Here is a 19,143-nt window from a genome sequence, read left to right as displayed (position 1 = left end):
TTGCTCAGAAGGAATAAAGACAAATAAAAAGAACTCTGGATTTTGCATGGAATTCCATTGAACCTATCAATTATTTTAAAAATCGGCCATCTGTTATCTGTTGATCCATAACAAATTACTCTCGAACTTAGCATCTTGTGGACCAGCAAACGCTTGCTGGCTGCACAATCAGGACTCTAGCTGGGGGGTGGTGATGGGGTGGGGGGCTGTGTCTCATGAGGCTCCAATCTGGCAGTCGACCTGGTACCACACCTGAGAATAGATAATCTGCTTCCAGATTCGGGCACGGGGTTGCTGGAAAGGCTTTTAGTTCCCTGTTGGCAGTTGGCTGGGCCTCGGTTAGTCATCATGTGAAGCTCTCCCCAAAGCATTTTCCAACATGGCCCACTTCCCTAGACTGAAAGATGTAAGGGATCGTGGCTAGCCTGCAAGGGAGAGAGGCGTGCACCAGACAGAAGCTTGCAGGCATACTCTTACTGCCTCCTCTCAGGAGTGACCTGCAAGGGCTTTATCTACTAAGCTCTCCTCCGCCCTGCCCTGGAATTTACTTAAGGAGGAAAACAATTGGAAGAGCTAGGGATTAGACCCTGAGCCTTGTGCTTTCTTGAAAAGCTTCTTCGTCCTACTGAGCTACAGAGCCAGTTTCCCCATACCCCTTCACCCCTGCTTTTTTGAGACAGGTCCTCACTAAATTACTCTGGCTGGACTGGAACACACTCTCTAACCCAGACAGGTCTTGATCTTGTGCTCTTCCTGTCTCAGACTCTCCATTAGCTAGTTATAAGACCGTCGTCACCAGGTTTGGCCACTGATTTTGTTTGTTTTCAATACAGGGTTTCTTTGTACAGCCCTGACTGTCCTGGGGCTCTCTTTGTAGGCTGGCCTCGAACTCAGAGATCTACCTACCTCTGTCCTGAGTGCTGGGGTTAAAGGTTTAGACCACCGTTGCCCAGTTTGATTTTTTTTAATGCTGGAAAGTCTATTTAGGGCCTTAGGCATGCTAGGCAAGTGCTCTATTACTTGATCTATACCCCTAGTCCCTGGCTCCTGAGTAAATGTCTTTAACAGTTATACTACTACCTAGACTTTCTGTTTCTTCTTGAGTATATTTCTGTAAGCTGTATTTGTTTTTGCATTCATTTATTCATGTCAACTTTAATTATAAAACCACTTTTGTATCACATTCTGTTTGCTGAATGTTTGCAGCTTTAGTGACACTCTTTTTATTCTAACTACTTTTCAATAAGAATTGTTCTTATTTTAATTTTTAAATTATTTTAATGATGTGCATGTGGGGGTGGGGTATGTGCCCATGAGTGCAGGTGTCTGAAGATGTTAGAGGTATTGGATTCCCCTAGGGGATAGAGCCACAGGTGGTCGAGAGCCACAGGTGTTCGTGAGCCACCTAATGTAGGTTCTGGAGCTTGAACCATGGTCCTCTAGAAGAACAGTGTGTTCTGAACTGATGAACCATCTCTCCAGCCTGTGGTTTTTTTTGTGTTTTATTAATAACTATTATGGTAAAAACATTTAAGCTATATAGAAGCATATGAAATAGTAAAAAAATCCCATACCCATTCCTCCCAAACGTAACACCAGGAATTTTGTTGTTGTTCTTATTGTTGTTATTGTTTTTCTTGTTTGTTTGTTTGTTTTTCTTTTTTTGTTTGTTTTTTACGAAACAGGGTTTTTCTGTATTGTTTTGGAGGCTGTCAGTCCAGCCCGGCCTCGAACTCACAGAGATCCGCCTGCCTCTGCCTCCCAAGTGCTGGGATTAAAGGCGTGTGCCACCACCGCCTGGCTTGTTTTTCTTTTTTTATTTTATTTTTTTATTTATTTTTAAGTTTAAATTTAGATTAAAAACAAGGTTGCTTCGAAAGTCAGTTCCAGGTCCCTCTCCCTTTCCCTCCCCTCCTCCCGTGCCCTCCCCCCCAACCCCCCCATTGTCCCCTCATTTCCCCAGGGAGGGTGAGGCCCTCTATGGGGGTGTCCATAGTCTGTCATTTCATCCAGGGCAGGGCCTAGACCCTCCCCCAAGAGTTCAGGGTGAGAGTGCATCTCACATTGTTGGATGAGAGTCCAAAGTCCATGTGTATACTCGGGATGAGTACTGATCTGCTACCCAAGGCTCAATAGATTACCTAGGCCTCCTCACTGACACCCACGTTCAGGGGGTCTTGATCAGTCCCATGCTGGATTCCCAGGCATCAGCCTGGGATTCAAGAGTTAACCTTTGTCAGGTCAGCTGTTTCTAGGGTTTAACCAGCCCAGTCTTAATCCCTTTGGTCATCAGTCCTCCCTCTGGTTGGTTGTTTTTCAAGACAGGATTTCTCTGTGTAACAATTCTGGCTGTCCTAGAACTCACTCTGTAGACTAGACTGGCCTTGAACTCCTCCTGCCTCTGCCTCCCGAATTCTGGGATTAAAGGCGTGTGCTGCTACTGCCTGCCTAGGAATAGCTTTTCTCACAGATTCTTTTGTACACAATTAACAAAAATGGGCCAGCAAAGTGGCTCAGTGGGCAGAGGCTTTGCACACAGGCCTGACAGTGGCTCAGTGGGCAGAGGCTTTGCACACAGGCCTGACAGTTTGAGCTTGATCCTCGGGTGTCACAAGGTAGCAGGCGAGGACCAAATGCAGAAAGTTGCCCTCTAGCCAAGCACATATGTGCATACACAGAATAAGTTAATATCTAATAAACAAGTATGAGCTTTATGTATTTTCTTCTACCTACAACATCAACATCTCTCATTACAATTCTGCCTCATTCTTTTGTGACTGTATGATATTCTACTGAGATGGGAAGACTCCCAAATCATTAAACCAATCTCCTACTAGTGGTGCTTTTGAGTCATTCTCTCTCTTTGATATTATAAACAATACCTTCAGTTTCATCTTGTAAGAATGGGGGAGAGACAATGTCTCCCCTCCAGTAAAGATGGAACCCAGGAAGTTGTTCTGAGAATGACTGTGTGTGGAGAAGGGGCTGTCTGACCTTTAGCTGCCTGCTGGTTTCTATAAATGTGCTTCCCTAGAAAGGGGCTAATACCTGTTTCTTAGAGTTAGAGTCAGAGAAATAACTGGAATGGAGAAAGCCAGGGAGGATGAAAGGGAGAGAGAATGGGCTAACCTGGGCTGAAGTTTCCACGCTCAGGGTCAGCATCAGTATTTGTATCTGAAGCATTATTTTTGCCACCACCTGCTTCAAGGCCTGGGGTCGGTCACTTGATGGGAGATGATGGGTCAAACCTCCCACATAACAAGCGCCTTTGCCTTCTCTTGCAGGGAGCATTCTCATTTGAATTCCAGCCCCTGAAAGCTGGAGAAACCTTTGGAAGACTGACCCTGCACAACAGTGACTTGGGTTACTACCAGTACGAGCTAGTTCTGAAGGCCTTGCCTGCACCTCCAGAGAAAACTGTCCACTTCCAGACCGTTCTTGGCAGCAACCAAAGCATCTTGGCCAAGTTCACCAATTATACCCGGCAGAAGACAGAGTACTACTGTAAGGTGAGCGAGCTGTGGGGTGAGCGGGCTGCAGGGTGAGCGGGCTTCAGGATAACAGGTTGCTGGGTGAGCAGGCTGTGGGATAAGAGGACTGTAGGGTGAGTGGACTCTAAATGGAGATAATGGCCCTGTCTCAGCCATTTCCTGTTTCTATAAATGAAAACCACAGGATGGATAATTTATAAAATGAATAAATAAATAACAGTTTATTCAGCTCACAATTCTGAAAATTGAGTGGTCCAAGGTCGAAGGGCTACAGGTGGTAAGGTCCTCTTGTTGGTGAGTACTCACTTGAGGAGTCCCAGAGTCATAAGGGGTGAATCTATGTGGGGAACAACTGGCTTTTATAAACAGATATACTCTCAAAGCTGAGCCCATCAGTCTGCTAATCCATGGATGGATGCACTTATACAAGAGGGCTGCCCTAATGACCCAGTCTCCTCTTAGAGAGCCCACATCTTTATTACCTCACCAAGGAGATTAATTTTCATCATGAGTTTCAGTGAGACATCCAAGTCATAGTAGCCTTCGACCTGCAACCTCACAGGAGTACTATGAGCCCTTACATGCATGCAATATATCTGCAAAGACTACTCCTTCCTTAGTACATGGCCCATAGCAAGCATTTCATACACGTTAGGCATTATGACAGTTGGAATGCAAGGCAGAAAACCTAAATAACAGTAAATAGAAATGTGTGCCTCTGACAATAGTCTGGATGTGAGCAGTCTGGTCTAGAATGGCAATTCTGTGACATTAGCCACCAAGACTCTTCCTGTCCCAATACTCTGTTCTGTAGAGTTGCTTTGGCCCTCTTGAACCAAGATAGATTACAATGACATTCATGCAGGGAAAATGAGTTGCATGCAACACTTCTCCCAATATCCCATGGAACAAAATTTCACAGGACTAAACCCCACCACAAGGGGAATAAGGAAGACAGACATTTGAAATGGATGATCATGTCCCCAGTGAAAATCAAGAATCCATGGTTATAACTAGAAGCATGGGTCTCTCGGCTGTCATACCAATCAAGACAGACTAGGTTATGTGTAGTCTGATATCTGGGTGTCTCAAAAGAGAAAAAAAAGTTTATTTCTTGCTTGGACTGTCTATCCAGTAAGGGGCCGTAGGAGACTCTGTTTATCACAGTTACTTGAGGATTCTGCTGAAGAACAACTCCTATGTCAAATGCTTCTTCTGGCCATAGCATTCAAAGGGTGAAAAGACCCTGATGGGACTGTGGACAATTAAATGTTCTAGGATGCTAATGGCACTGTTTAGTGTTGTCCAAGTCAGACTGTCCCATCTTCCATGTGAATGAAAAGAGAGAAGAACTAGATATGGAGAACAGTCCCAGCTCCCCCCCCATCACCATCTAGCTGTACATCTTACGGTGCATTATCAACATCTCTCAGTGCCAAGGTTGGAATAGTAATGAGAGATGCTTACCTGAAAAAACCCCAACTCCACAGTGTATAGGATATCACATAACAGCCTGCCCAACCTCACACAAACATAAATCCTTTAATGTCAGAGAGTGGAAGGGCTTGGTTTGGGCTCCTATAAGTCTCTTTAGGATCCTGTGTGAGTCAAGGTACTCTGTTTCCCTTTCAGACAGACTGTCCTGACTTCCACACGGAAAGAATCATTAATGCAGCCCCAGGAGCCCAGGGTGGCACCGAGGTCAGCGTGGAAGTCTTTTTTGAGCCCAGTCGCCTAGGTGAGACCAAAGGCATCCTGAGCCTGTCATCACTCATAGGTGGTGAATACATCATCCCACTCTTCGGAATTGCTCTACCCCCCAAGCCCCAAGGCCCCTTCCTAATCAGAGCCGGATACAACATCGTCATCCCCTTCAAGAATGTCTTCTTGCATACATCAAACTTCTCCTTCATTGTGGAGAACCCAGCCTTCACTATCCGGGCTGCAGAGTCCGTGCGGCCCAAGAAGATCAACAACATCACAGTCTACTTTGAAGGGAACCCATCAGGCAGTAAAACCCCTATCACCACCAAGCTGATTGTCACCTGCCCTCAGTGCAAAGGCACCGAATCTGGAATCAAATGGGTTTATTATCTGAAGGGGATCACCCCATAAGTCACAACCTCATCAGCCAATGCCATCTCAGTCCACAAGCCACATGCTGTGCCATCCTAACAAAGAACAGAGAAGAAAATGGGAATTTCCCAAGGACATTCTTATATGTCAGTTATAGAGGAAGTTATTTCTATGTTATGTTTTATAAATACAGATATGAAACTTATGTTCCACATTAAAATTTATAGTGGCACACTACAGATCTACATTCAGGCTAAATGAATCAGTGGCAGTCTCAATATTGTGGTCCCCACAGATAAGCACTCACAGTGATCCCAGCTTGTGAGGAGACACGGTATCCATTCACGCTCTTCACACAGCACTTTCACGTGTCGGTGCAGGGGACTGCTGATTCTTCTTCAGATGTCATCAGCCCCCACACAGGACTCTGTTTTGATGTGGTATCTCTTAAAAGCTAAAGAAATAGTCGTCTTCAGAGTGATGGACAGGTCACATTAGGGCAACTCGGGGATGCTACCCCTCCCTGTTTCTCTTGTGTTTTATTCCATCAGCCTCCAGATCTCATTTCTGTTCACTCTAGGAGGTAAATCCTCATTGGAATTTGGATTCTGGAGAATGCTAATGAGGAAAGAATGCCTCCCTCTTTCCTCCCCAACCCTGAGTAGAGCAGTCAGTTGGAGGTCACTGGCTCTCTGCTCATCTGTACACACAGTCGCCTAATTCTCACCTAAAACATACCCTCCCCAAATACTGATTGAATTGGGCTGGAGCAAGATTATCATGTATTCTTATGATATGCGTGTGTATACACATAACTGCAGGGTGAGACCCAGGGCCACACAGCGAGCCCAGCGATTCCTTCGTGACACTCCATCTCAGTCAGGAATCCCTCCATGGTAAAGACCTTATCTCAATTTTGTGTTGAAACTGCAGCTATGCCACATGCTTTGAAAGGGTGGCCATCTCAGTAAGTGTCTTTACTGCACGTCCCCCAGGAAGTTCCACCCGCACGGAGGTGTGGAGCACCCACCTCAGCCCAAAGGCCTGACCCCACACCCACGTTCATTAACAGGACCACTGACTATGGGGCCACATGTTAAATCAATATGGCTAGACACTGGCTCTGAAGTAGATTTGCTGCTATAGACGCTAACCTTTCACTGAGTATCCCCCTGCTTCCAGACAGCCCACCTGCAAGAGACAAGAGGTATGAAAGCAGATGGCCATTTGGGAACTAAGTCTCTAAAGAAGTAGATGTCTGCCAGGAGGTGGTGGCATACACCTTGTATCCCAGCACTTGGGAGGCAGAAGCAGGCAGATCTCTGTGAGTTCGAGACCAGCCTGGTCTACAAGAGCTAGTTCCAGGACAGCCTCCAAAGCCACAGAGAAACCTGCCTCAAACTGCCCCCTAAAAAAGAAGTAGATGTCCAAATGGTCCCAGGACCACCCCCAGAAGCAGCATCTGGTAAGCTGCTAAAGACCCAAGGACTCAGTCTCCAGAATAGATTTGTTGAGTTAGAATCCAGTAACCTGCTTTTTAATAAGCCCAGGACCTATGGTAGGCTTGGAGGGGATAGTTTAGGAGTTCTCTTTGCTTGGTTGGGGTTTGGCCAGGCTCTTTCAAGGCAGATTCTCAACATGTAGCTCAAGTTGTCTTTGAACTCCATTCCTCTTGCCTCAGCCTTGTGAGTACCAGAATTACACTTTGTAGTACCACATTGACTTAAATGGTGGTGTTGTGTGTGTACACACATGTGCCTGCATTTATGTGTGTGTGTGATGGTGTGGGTATGCATTTGCCATGGCACCTGTATGGGGGTCAGAGAAGAGCCTCAGGTATCAGTACCTGCCTAGAGACAGGATCTCTCTTGTTCACTTCTGCTTATGCCAGGCTGTCTGGCCCACGAGCTTCCAGAGATTCTCCTGTATCTCTCTGCCGTCTCCCAAGAGGGGCACACTGGGATTACAGACACACTCACTACTGTCTCCAGTTTTTACGTAGGTTCTTGTTTTCAAGTGTAGATCATCAGACTTGTGCAGCAAGTGACTTGCCCACCAAGTCATCTCCCAAGCCCTTAAAAATCTTTTATCAACAGAAAAAGAGCTTCAACTTTTTATGCCCCCTCACAATCCTCAGCCAGTCCATGCTATACACAACAAAAGCCAAATTAAGCTTTCCCTATAATGCTTGTAAACTCAAACCTATAGGTCAAACCAATTCATTCTACAGCCAGTAAAGATACTACTAAGTAGGAGCCAGCAGCTGAAGGCACTTGCTGCCACACCTAACAACCTGAGCTCAATCCCCTGGACCCACACTGGAGGAAAGAAGTCCTCTGACTTCCACACATGTACCATGATATGCACAAGCCCATCAACCAAGGCATCCGGCAGCATTGCACATTAATTATTCTACATCCCTAAGGTACCAGGGAAGTTCCTTTCTAGAAACTTCTGACCTGAAGGTGGACAAAGCATTCGTTTGGGCTTTATGGAGAAACTGGTTTCTTAGCAACCTGATTCAGAGTGAAGTTTCCAGAGAAAAGAGCTCCCGCTGGTTGGAAAAGAAGAAAAGAACCTGCTTAGCTTCATTTATTAAAGGCTTTATAATAGTGTGACCCTTGGGAAATTCAGTTCACCTTTACGAAGAAGCCAACCCCAACAAGCAATGTAAAACGGGTGAAATATTTTTCTAGAAATGGATTCACTGGAAATGAAGGCACATTGTAGGAAACAGATCACAACCACCCCATTACCTTGTTTGTTTGGTTTGGTTTTTTCCTTATATCAACCATCATGGAATCCAGAGTGCCTAAACTTTGCACAGCATTGTGTAATGTCCTTGACAAGTACTTGATGCAAGGTAAAAGGAGGACAAGACATTTTTTCGCAGGGCATGAGTCTATGTACGTCTATCAAGGTTTTCATACCAGTGGGGTGCTCGAGGGGCTCCTTCCTCCAGTCACTGGATTGTGTTGGGGACGCTTTTGCCACATGTGAAAACCCTATGGGTAAGAAAACATACTCATGGAATTTTGTTGGTTAATTTCTCCATGACTTCTTGAGTTTTAGATTAGGCCCAATGTTTGTTTACTATGGACACATAACACACAATTGCCAGCCTAGAAGCTTAAAACAACAAAGGTTTATTCTCTCTCTGTTTCTGTGAGTCAAGAGTTCATGTGAACTGAGCAGGTTCTCTATCCAGAGATCCACAAGCCTAAACAAAGGACCAACCTCATTTTCATGTATATGCCTCTGAGTTTCCCTTGTATTTTGTCAAAATTCATTTCCTGTGTCTTATGACAGGAATCATACTTTCTTGGCAATTGATGATAAGGGACTGCTATCAGCAACTAGAGACTACTGTCATTACCATCATAAATTTCTCACAATATGACTCCTGGGGCCATCAGGAAACTCTTCACACATCAAATTTCAAGTTACTTTGAGGTCTCACCTGATTATATCAGGCCAACCCACAATAATCTTTCCCCTCCCCTTTAATTCAACATTATTGCAAAATCTTTTCTGCTCTCGAACACAATAATTCTGGATTAGCTCATTATATTTACAGGAGTTGTTCACATTCAAGGACTCTGCCCACCACAGCCCCTCACTCACCATGTCTCTGATCTGTGAGCTAGAGCTGATGCTCCACTTTCAAGGTCATGGTAGCTTTATGTGTGTGCTTTTTACTTGTTAAAAATTGTGGCATCCTGGATCTAAGAACAAATGCAGTATTCCTTGGACTCAAGGGTAAGCCAGACCCCCTTCTCCTAAATTCCCAACTCTGAAAGCTTTGTTGAATTCAGGTATATTCCCCTGTTAACTGTATCTTTAATCACTCTACAGCAACAACCCTCCCCCATTTTATCACACATTCAAGTCCTGTTCCACTATTTAATGTGACAACCCAAAGAAGCTACTTTCCCATGATTCCATGTAGATGTCTACCTGCCCTCAGCAAATTTGGAACTGCTATCTATAACCTAGCCCTCCTGGGTATCAGATCATGCACACACATAGGTCAGCTAGTGTTGTGGGGCATCCACCAGACACAGACACAGGTTTAAGCCAATAGAAAGTCTTCATTAGCTGGCAGCAACTATGCTGAAGGTTCAGGATCCCAGTGTAGCCCCAAGACTTTCTCAGATGTGGCTGAGCTTTTAAGCACAAATCCACATTTCAGTTAGCAATACAGCTCAGTTAGCAAGAACAGTTAGCTAGAAAAGAACTACAGAAACCAAAAAGCAAGGTTAGTGCATTTAGAGACTTTCCCAGAACTATGGTCTTTAAAGGATTAGGTTTTTGTTTTCATTTTGGCAAGTGATGCTGTCTACATGCTGGGTTTTATGGCCTGGGGATCTGTTACAGTTAACATCTGCAATTTTAGGAGACAATACCACTTTTACATGGCCAATATTTTAATATGTCTTAGGAAGCATATTGAATCTATTATTTTAGGGCACAAGCAAGGCTGAGGTGAGAACTTAAGTAAATAGATTTGAAGGACTGGCGAGTTGACTCAGCCTATAGGATGTTAAGCCACACAAGCCTGGAGATCTGACTTCAGATCCCTAGTGCCCACTTAAAGCCTGGTCGGGCAGCTGTGTGGTGGGGGAGTGAAGACGACAGGCCCGTACTTGGGGCTCACTGGCCAGCTACCCTAGCCAAATCCATGAATGTCAAGTTCAGCAAGAGACTTTGTCATGAAAAAGTCAGGGCTGGAGAAGTATCTCAGTTAGCTGACCAGCATACACAAAGCCTTCGATTCAGTCCTCAACACCACATGAACCCCGTAATCCCAACACTAATGAGGTGGAGGTCAGAGGATCGTAAGTTTTTAGTTTTATCTTAAGAATGTATTAACTGCTGTGTAGGCAGAAGTTTCTGTCCCACCTGCAGCTCCCAAATAAAAACACTGATGCTTCTATTAATCATTAATGCTCAGCCAATAGCTCAGGCTTTGTTACTATCTAAGTCTTAGATTTAAATTAACCCATATTTCTTATCTACGCTCTGCCATGCGGCTTGGTGCCTTTTCTTAGTACAGCACACTCTCTCTGTGTCTGCTGGTGACTCCAGACTCCCCCTTCATTCTCAGTTTGTCTCTCCCACCTACCTTATCCTGTTCAGCTATTGGCCAGTCACTTTTTTATTAAGCCAGTCATAGTGGCATATATTCACACAGTGTAAAGGGTTTTCCACATTTCCCCCTTTTTGTCTAATAAAAAGGAAGGTTTTAACTTTAACATGCTAAAATTATATACAACAAAAACAGTTATCAAGTAAGAATTAGTTACAATCTCTAGTTTACTTGTATTTGCCAAAAATAGAGAAAACATTGTTATCTATTTTTGTGACTCTAAAGCTTTATACTTATTTCCTTTTATCATAACTAAGGAAAATACTATGATTATATAGTCTTCAACTCTATCAAAGATCCCAAAAAGATGAAATGTTACCTAATGACAGGGACATCTGACTGCCTAGACAGTCACCCTAAGTTCTGTAATACTGGGGCCTCCAACTCTGACCTCCAGGCATATTATATCTGACAGACTTTCCTGTGAAGTAGGAAATTTTGAAGGACTGTCCTTGTCTTGGCAAAGTCTAACAGTCACTTTCTTTGTTACGCCAACTTCGTAAGACCCCAAAAGAGACCAAGGAACAGACTCTGATGCAAACGCATAAGGTTTAATTTTACAAGCCTTAGCAGGGACCCTGTCCAGCAAACTGGCACAGCAGCTGCAGGAAAAGGGTCCTGACCTCATTGTAAGGGGTTTTTAAAGGAAAAAAAACACACAAGCAGGGTGGTACGTGCTTTGACTGCTCAGGATTGGGTAAGAGTAGGTGGCCTAGGGGAATTTCCAAATTGTTACTAACAGTTGCCCACAAGGACAGTTGTGATGACAAGATGTTATTTACCAAAATCAGTCACTGCCTGACCACCCGGATGGGGTCACTCTGTCCTGGGTGGGCACAGTTTGGGTGCTTCTTGGAACTGCTTATGGTTTCTTGGCTGGCGCTGAATCAGCCTTGTGCCATACAGGGAATTTCTCAACTCCATCCTCTCCAGTTTACCTTGCTCTTACGTCTTTTGCATCCTGCTGGTCCAATTTGGACAGTAGTCAGCAATTGAGGTAAGAGCAGTTTCTTTGCCCATATGGCTAGCTTCTGCCATAAAGAAAACAAACTCCATATAGAGGTTTTTTAATGCCCATCATTTTCTTTTGAAGTAAGTTGGTGCTGCCAGGAGCAGACATGTCTCACTGTCAAGAAAAGCCTTAGTTTATTAAACATATTAAATGCCATATACTATGGATCTCTGAAGTGTTTAAAGACAATCTATCTAAATATATATGTATCTGACCTTGAAAACATACCTAATATGAATGTAAGTTTGACAATCATAGATAACTACTAATTTGTTTTTTGTTTTTGTTTTTCAAGATAGGGTTTCTCTGTAGCTTTGGAGCCTATCCTGGAACTCACTTTGTAGAACAGGCTAGTTTCGAACTCACAGAGATCTGCCTGTCTCTGCCTCCTAAATACTGGGATTAAGGCATGTGCTACCACCACCCAGCCTAATTTGTATTCTTAATTATACATTACATTTTTAAATGAGTTGCATAAGCACAATATCCCAAACAAAAGTAGGAATATATAAAGACATTATAACAAAATTAGCTTTAAATTTCTATCAATATAACAAAATCCATAACCAATGTGAAATATTTAAGACTAGTAGTTGTTTTTTTGGTTTAAAAGTAGATTCAATAATCTACCCTATCTATCATTTCTATATTCCTCCCTTTTTCTTTTAAGAATGAGATCCCTGAGATCTAATCATCTCCTTGGTTTATGCTTTTTTTTTTACCATTATCTAACACCCTTAAATGATAACACCTATTTTGGGAATGTAGGTGTTGTTTTCTCTAGAGTACTTCTAGTTGTTTGGAGCCCTGGTAGTTTTTGGACCCTGGGAAAATTTAGGATATGGTTAAGTCTTGGCTGTAGTATTCTGTGAGGCTGGATCATCTAAGTCAGCAGCCTTGAAGCTGTTCTGGATTCTGGACCACCTGGGCCATCCATTTTTTTATTGTTCTCTAGTCCCTTGTCATGAAAATCCATAAACTTTTAAAGGTAACATACATATCTATATTAATATAAGCATAGACTCTACATTGTACACAAGTCAGCCAAAGATAATATTCTATTTTATGTTTGAGCATATATGTTACATGTTTTGTAGTTTTTCTAGGTTTATTTCTTTATGACTGTAGCCAGAATTTCAGGGCCTCTTCCCTGATCATCTTCAACCTTGACAAATCCACAGCCTCTCACTTTCTGTGGGAACAAAAGCATAACTTCTTTCCTAAAGTAATACATTTTTTAACTTACATTTTGAAGTTAAGACTTTTTAAAGTATATAGGTTGGTTTAATTTAGCAGCTTTCACAATCCATTGTGTCTTGGCAAATATTGACCCTTCCTCAGCATCAAAAAATTCAAAGACAACACAATCACATACAGTATACAGACTCTATGTGTATTTTCCATCTTTACCATGACTTTTTCTTTTATATTACTTTGCTCCCTTTTTAAGGACTTTATTTTAAAATTATATATTTTTAATCTATGAGTGTATATACTCTTTCTTTTCTCTCCCAAGCCTACATATTTTTAAACACACTGTAACCTGTTTAGAGGGTTTGTTGGTTTTGGGTTTTTTTTCATCTTAATCTGTGCTTGCAAAGTATCTGTAATCTTTTTCTGACTGCATGAGCCCTTAAACTGTTAAGCAGCAAGGCTAGGACCTTCCACCTCTGTTTTGGCTGCTGGATTCCTCTGGCAGGCAGCTGCCAGGAGATGCTTTTCTGTACGGCAGCCTTTGTGAGAGACTTCCAGAACCTGCCAAGCTGATTATCTCATGGCGGCTATTGGCTCTATACTGGGTGGCACGAGAGACAGGAAACTAAGAATCTGCTCTGGGTGTCGAGAATCCTTACCCAAGCTCTCTCAGGATATAGTTACTGAAGGTTTGGGCACCACTGCTGTGTTAAAACATCATAATTAGGAGTATATCACTGAGGGAAGTCAAGGCAGGAACCTGGAGGTAGGAGCTGATGCAGAAGCCATGGAGGAGTGCTGCTTACTGGCTTGCTCCTTATAGCTTGCTCAGCCTACTTTGCTTACAGAACCCTGAACTATCTGCCCAGGGGTGCCACCACCCATAATGGACTGGGTTCTCACAAATAAAAAATGTCCTAATCTTATAGACTCAACTGTGGTTCCCTCCTCTTAGAAGATTCTAGTTTGTGTCAAGTTGACATAAAAACTAGCCAGGACAGCTATCCTTAGTTGCATAGTTTGAATCCAGTCTAGGACACATGAGACCCTGTCTCAAGATCAGAGTGGAAAAAAATAAGAGCTATAGAGGACACCTAACCTCAGGTCTCCATACCAAGCACCAGGTAAAATCAGCTGTGGTACTGCACACCTGTAATCCCTGCACTCAGCAGGTGAAGACAAGAGGATCAGGAGTTCAAGGCTATCCTCAAAGCTATATAGGCAGTTTGAGGACCTGTCTCGAAAATAATTGGGCTGGACAAAGACATCTACTGCCAATGAAGACAAGAGTTCGATTCCACCAAGTTGTCTTCTAACCTCCAAACACGCACCTTGGTGCATACACACACGCGCGCGCGCGCGCGGCTAGGAAATAGTGAAAATGGTGGAAACGTTGGCATAAGCGAAAGTGACAGTTAAGTGACTAAAGAACTAATGCATAATTAAACTGATCTAGGCTCCCTCTGTAAGCTCTGTTCCCAGACGCACGCTCTGCGATGAAACTCTGGCAGCACGTCCGGAGCTCCTCCAGCCACCTGTTCTCTCTCACACAACACACAGCTCGTAACCGAGCCGCGGGCGGGGAGAGGGTGGAGCCCTGAGGAGCGTGGCCAATGCGCCAGAGAAAGCGTGCGGGGCCGTGGCCTCAGAGGGGCGGAACCCTCGGCCGGCGGAAGGCGGAAGTGCCTGCAGCGTCACGTGACCCGGATAACATGGCCGCTGCCCACTGAACGTTGCCGGGTCCTGGCGGGAGCTGGTCGCGTGTGCGGTGGGGTGGTCCGGGTAGCGCGTGGGAGAGAGCAGGGTTGAGGCAGGGGACCTGAGGCGGCACGCGGCGGCAGGACAAGGCAGGCGGGCCCGGGGCGGTGTAGCCCATGAACGGGCTCCGGGGTCCGCGCCGAGCCGCACACTCCCCTTGCCCTGGCGCGGCCCCGGTAGCCTCGGGCTAAGGTGTCTCGAAGCTCCCGGGCGCAGCGCGAGCTGCCACCATGAATCCGGAGAAGGATTTCGCGCCGCTCACGCCCAACATCGTGCGGGCCCTGAATGATAAACTCTACGAAAAGCGGAAGGTGGCAGCGCTGGAGATCGAGAAGTAAGAGCTACTGGGACCCCGCCCTGGCTATGCATCTGCAGGCGGCTCTGCTTGTCCCGGGCGAAGGTTCGGTATTGACCGCTCAGGTTTCAGCTCTTAGCGCATTGCTTTAGAGCGGGAAATCCAGGAGCCCCATCTTTGCCAAGTTCTTTAGCCTCCTGGTGCCCCCAAATAGCCGCAGTGAAAATGAACTGACTTAACGTGTGTGCGGTACTTAGCACAGTGCCTGGCACGCGAGGAATCCTCAGTGTGGCCTCAGCCAAAGCCAGCTAAGATCAGAGAGTGGCCTCTGAAGGGATGGAGGACTTGCTTGTGATGTTGTCCCGCCGGCTCTTTTTAACTTCTGAAGAGACCGTTAAGTGGCCAAGTGTAGAAATCAGGTCAAAGCATGATCCGCTGCTCAGAGGATTGTCGTGTTTAATCTTGAGTTGTGTCACCCTACCTTGAAAGGAGATTTGACCTTCCCTCTTCTTCAGGATTGTGTGTGTGTGTGTGTGTGTGTGTGTGTGTGTGTGTGTGTGTGTGTGTGTGTGTAATGGTGCATTGCTGTTTCCTTTGTTTCCAAGTGTTCGAAATAGGGAACGTTTAATTGGTAATGTTTTGCTGAGTATGTGTGTGTGAGCACGTGAAGTTTTTTCCCCCCAAGCAAATCTTACAGTCAAGTGAGTAGGTGGTTTCAGAAAAGTGGAAAGAAGCAACCTGTGAAACTAGAAAAACATTGAAGTCTAGGAGCTTAAATGTCCAACATGGTAACAACGGACTGTTTGTATCTATTTAAAGTTAAGATGGCCAGACTGGTGACCCAGGCCTGTAATTCTGGCACTTGGAAGGCTGAAACAAGTTTGAGATTAGCTACACCCAGTCTCAAGAAAAAAGTAATACATTAATAAAAGTGTTAAATTCATTTTAAATTAAAAATCAGTTTCACTACCCATATTCCAGGTGTTCAGTAGCCAACCACTACTGCTGCACAGTGCAGAACAGAAAACATTTACGTCATCACACAGTGCTCCCTCAGACAGCCCTAAACTGCAGGGTAGTGCTCATTTATTGACCTAGGATAGATTCTTTCCTCAAGGTTTCCTGACCTCAATGCTGTTGATATTTGGAGATGCATAATCCCTGGTTATCGTGGGCAGTTCTGTGCCGTGTGGGGTTTCTAGCATAATCCCTGGTTATCGAGGGCAGTTCTGTGCCGTGTGGGGTTTCTAGCATAATCCCTGGTTGTCGTGGGCAGTTCTGTGCCGTGTGGGGTTTCTAGCATAATCCCTGGTTATCGTGGGCAGTTCTGTGCCGTGTGGGGTTTCTAGCATAATCCCTGGTTATCGTGGGCAGTTCTGTGCCGGGTGGGGTTTCTAGCATAATCCCTGGTTATCGAGGGCAGTTCTGTGCCGGGTGGGGTTTCTAGCATAATCCCTGGTTATCGAGGGCAGTTCTGTGCCGGGTGGGGTTTCTAGCACAATCCCTGGTTATCGTGGGCAGTTCTGTGCCGGGTGGGGTTTCTAGCATAATCCCTGGTTATCGAGGGCAGTTCTGTGCCTCTGCCCTCTACCCACTAGATGCCAGTAGTGCTCCATCAGTTGTGACAGCCCAGATTGTCTTCAGATATTGCCAAATGTCTCTTGAGGGTACAAAATCACACCAGTTGAGAACAGCTGCCTTGTCCTGGACTAATGGCTTTGGACTTAGGTGAGAAGACCCTCCCATTCATCTGTAGTACTCAGCATGTCCACCCAAGCTTTCTTTCCTCAGCCACCACTTTTTTTTTTTTGAGCTACCTCTTTTCATACAGCTTTGTGTTTACAACCTTGCTTTCCAGTGCCTAGCAAGTCTTAACAGGATTGCCGTGATCAAAGTGGGACCCAAAGATGGTGTATAGGCATGGTTGTGGTCCATGTCCTGGTGGCTTTGCGAAGTTGCAGTAATGTCAGCTTTCCATTACTGTATCAAACACTTGAGATTTAAATGGATGCGGCGATCTCGGATCAGTTGGCTCTGTTGCTTTTGGGATTGTGGTGAAGCCCTTCGAGGACACCCCCCAAAAAGAGCTCTCAATAAGCCCAACTCTAAAACCTGTCAGATAGTGCTGGGCTGGGGGCTATACCTTGAATACATGGACCTTTGAGAAACAACTAAGATCTAGACCGTTGCACACTGACAGCAGTTTTGTCTACCGACTCAGCTTCACAGAAGTACCTGCTTTTCTCCTGACCGGAGTGAGTGCTCTGTTAGGTTCTTGAACAAGGCTGTCACAACATCAATGCTTCCAGCACAGTCTGTATAAATATTCCCTGCAGGTGGTTCTGTGGGAGCTTTGTTGTTAATTTGACACTGCCCTTGATTTGGAAAATTCAGAGAAGCTTCCTAGGTCCTCAAGGGGGCTATGACCTCCTAAGAGCAAAGACAGTTTATTTATCTTCTGCACTAACATGGTGCCTAGTGGCATTTGACACATGCCCACCAGAATGATAGGAAAGTAGCATTATAGCTTAAGGACTTTGCTACTCAAGAGTGGCCTGCAGACAGCTACTGAGAAGAAATTCTAGCACATGTTACAGTTTGACAAGTGCTAACTTCCAAGACCCTCTGTTCTGTCCATAGAATGTTCCATATTTGCATATATTATTCATCAAACTGATCCTGGTCAGACTAGTCCTCAGCCAGATAGTCTATTAATGAGGCACCACAAACACCCCATAAAAGTCAGAACACTGGCAGTTGCCTCTGCAGTGTAGACAGCTTATGTGCTACAGAAGTGAGGGTGCTTGTCCTGTCCTTAGGTGAGTGACCTTTCCAAGGCACCCTATTTCTTAAGAGACCACATGGAGTAGCTGGGCTTCTGACTCCTCTTCACTGGTTGGGTGAGCCTGAGCAAGCTAATTAGCCTCAATGTCTTCATCCGCAAACTAATAATAGTATTCATTGGGGCATTTGATTACTGGAGCTAATGTTGTGAAAGTGCTAAATGCAGTACTGGACACACGGCAACTGTTATGTAATGTACAAACAGCTGTTACATAACTATTTTAAATATTTACATTTGCTTTATGTCAGTACTGCTCTTGCCACTTTTTGGTTGTCAGGATAATGGCCTTCAGAAGATACCTTCATCCCTGGAACCTGTGAAAATGTGATTTAAGACAGTAGATACACGCCTGAGAAGATGGCTCAGTGGGAACATTAGTTCTTTTTCTGTTGCTGCCGTAAAACACCATGATCCAAAATCAGCTTATGGAAGAAAGGGTTTGTTCTGGTTTATGGCTTCAGAGGGGCAGTCCGTAATGGCAAGGCATGCATGGCAGCTCACAGCTGAAACAGGAAGCTGAGAAATCATACCCCATCCACTCGCATAAAGCAAAAAGAGCAAACTGCAAGTGGGATGAAACTGAACTTTCAAAGCCTTCCTCCAGTGACATACTTCCAGCAAGACTCCACATCCTAAAGGTTCCATAGCCTCCCAAACAGTGCCACCACTGGCCACCAAATGTTTAGATATGCAAACCTACAGGGGATGTTTCTCACTCAAATACCACAGTGGGAAAAGTGCCTGCTATGCCAGCGTGAGAACCTGGATCCCAGCACTTATGAAGAACCTGGGGTTGGCAGCATGTACCCAGAACCCCAGTGCCTGAGCTTACTGGTCAGTCTAGCTGAAACAGTGAGCTTCAGGTTCAGTGAGAGACCCGGTCTCAAAAGCTAAAGTTCTACTTACCTCTCCTGTGATGGAGACAAATGCCAACGTTGGCTCTAGCCTCCACACGCACTCAAGTGTAGTTGGACATGCCCCTGTCATGTATCACGAGGGGGGGGGAGCAGATACAAGCAGAGTTGCTAATCAGATAACTTTAAAATGTGACGAGAAGCCATTCTAACCCCAAGCATCCTTTAGTGTGAAAGAGGGAACCAAGAAAGAACATTAGAGACTCCAGCAGCCATCACTGGCTTTGAAGTTCTAAGGGGCAGCTAGCCAGGGAATGTGGGCATTATCTAGAAGCTGGCAAGAAGGTGGATTTTCCTGTAGAGCATGGCCCTCAACCTTCCTAATACTGTGATCCTTTAATACAGTTCCTCATGTTGTGGTGGCCCCCAACAATAAAATGATTTTCATTACTATTTCAGAACTGTAATG

The 19,143-nt window shown here is 44.9% G+C and overlaps 2 protein-coding genes and 1 long non-coding RNA gene across 9 annotated transcripts in view; 2 read left to right on the top strand and 1 right to left on the bottom strand.

Moving 5' to 3' along the window:
• Hydin (HYDIN axonemal central pair apparatus protein) overlaps positions 1-5,804 on the top strand; it is a 352,162-nt gene extending 346,358 nt beyond the window's left edge. For all 5 annotated transcript variants that reach the window (XM_040736928.1, XM_040736948.1, XM_040736939.1 and 2 more), the window contains exons 86-87: positions 3,285-3,509; positions 5,124-5,804. In XM_040736928.1, coding sequence (XP_040592862.1) covers positions 3,285-3,509; positions 5,124-5,606 — 708 coding nt within the window. In that variant the 3' untranslated portion in view covers positions 5,607-5,804. The remainder of the gene's footprint in view (positions 1-3,284; positions 3,510-5,123) is intronic.
• Positions 3,724-14,587, bottom strand: LOC121136494. 3 transcript variants are annotated; one of them, XR_005873550.1, is made up of 5 exons: positions 14,254-14,587; positions 8,498-8,572; positions 6,722-6,758; positions 5,875-6,021; positions 3,724-3,828 (listed from the first exon to the last, which is right to left on the bottom strand). It is a non-coding gene; the product is annotated as an uncharacterized LOC121136494 (long non-coding RNA). The 3 variants fall into 3 exon arrangements; XR_005873551.1 differs by having other exon boundaries at positions 14,411-14,587; XR_005873549.1 differs by lacking the exon at positions 6,722-6,758.
• Positions 14,588-14,607: 20 nt separating this feature from the next.
• The window catches only part of Vac14 (VAC14 component of PIKFYVE complex), a 109,825-nt gene continuing 105,289 nt past the window's right edge, over positions 14,608-19,143 (top strand). Inside the window, exon 1 of the mRNA XM_040736960.1 lies at positions 14,608-15,014. Within this exon, the coding sequence (XP_040592894.1) occupies positions 14,911-15,014 (104 nt within the window). The 5' untranslated portion in view covers positions 14,608-14,910. The remainder of the gene's footprint in view (positions 15,015-19,143) is intronic.

Source organism: Mesocricetus auratus, unplaced genomic scaffold, assembly GCF_017639785.1.
Source record: "Mesocricetus auratus isolate SY011 unplaced genomic scaffold, BCM_Maur_2.0 Super-Scaffold_6723, whole genome shotgun sequence".
Lineage (NCBI taxonomy): Eukaryota > Metazoa > Chordata > Mammalia > Rodentia > Cricetidae > Mesocricetus > Mesocricetus auratus.
The sequence above is the reverse complement of the archived record's forward strand: the minus strand, read 5'-3'. Positions and strand labels throughout refer to the sequence as shown.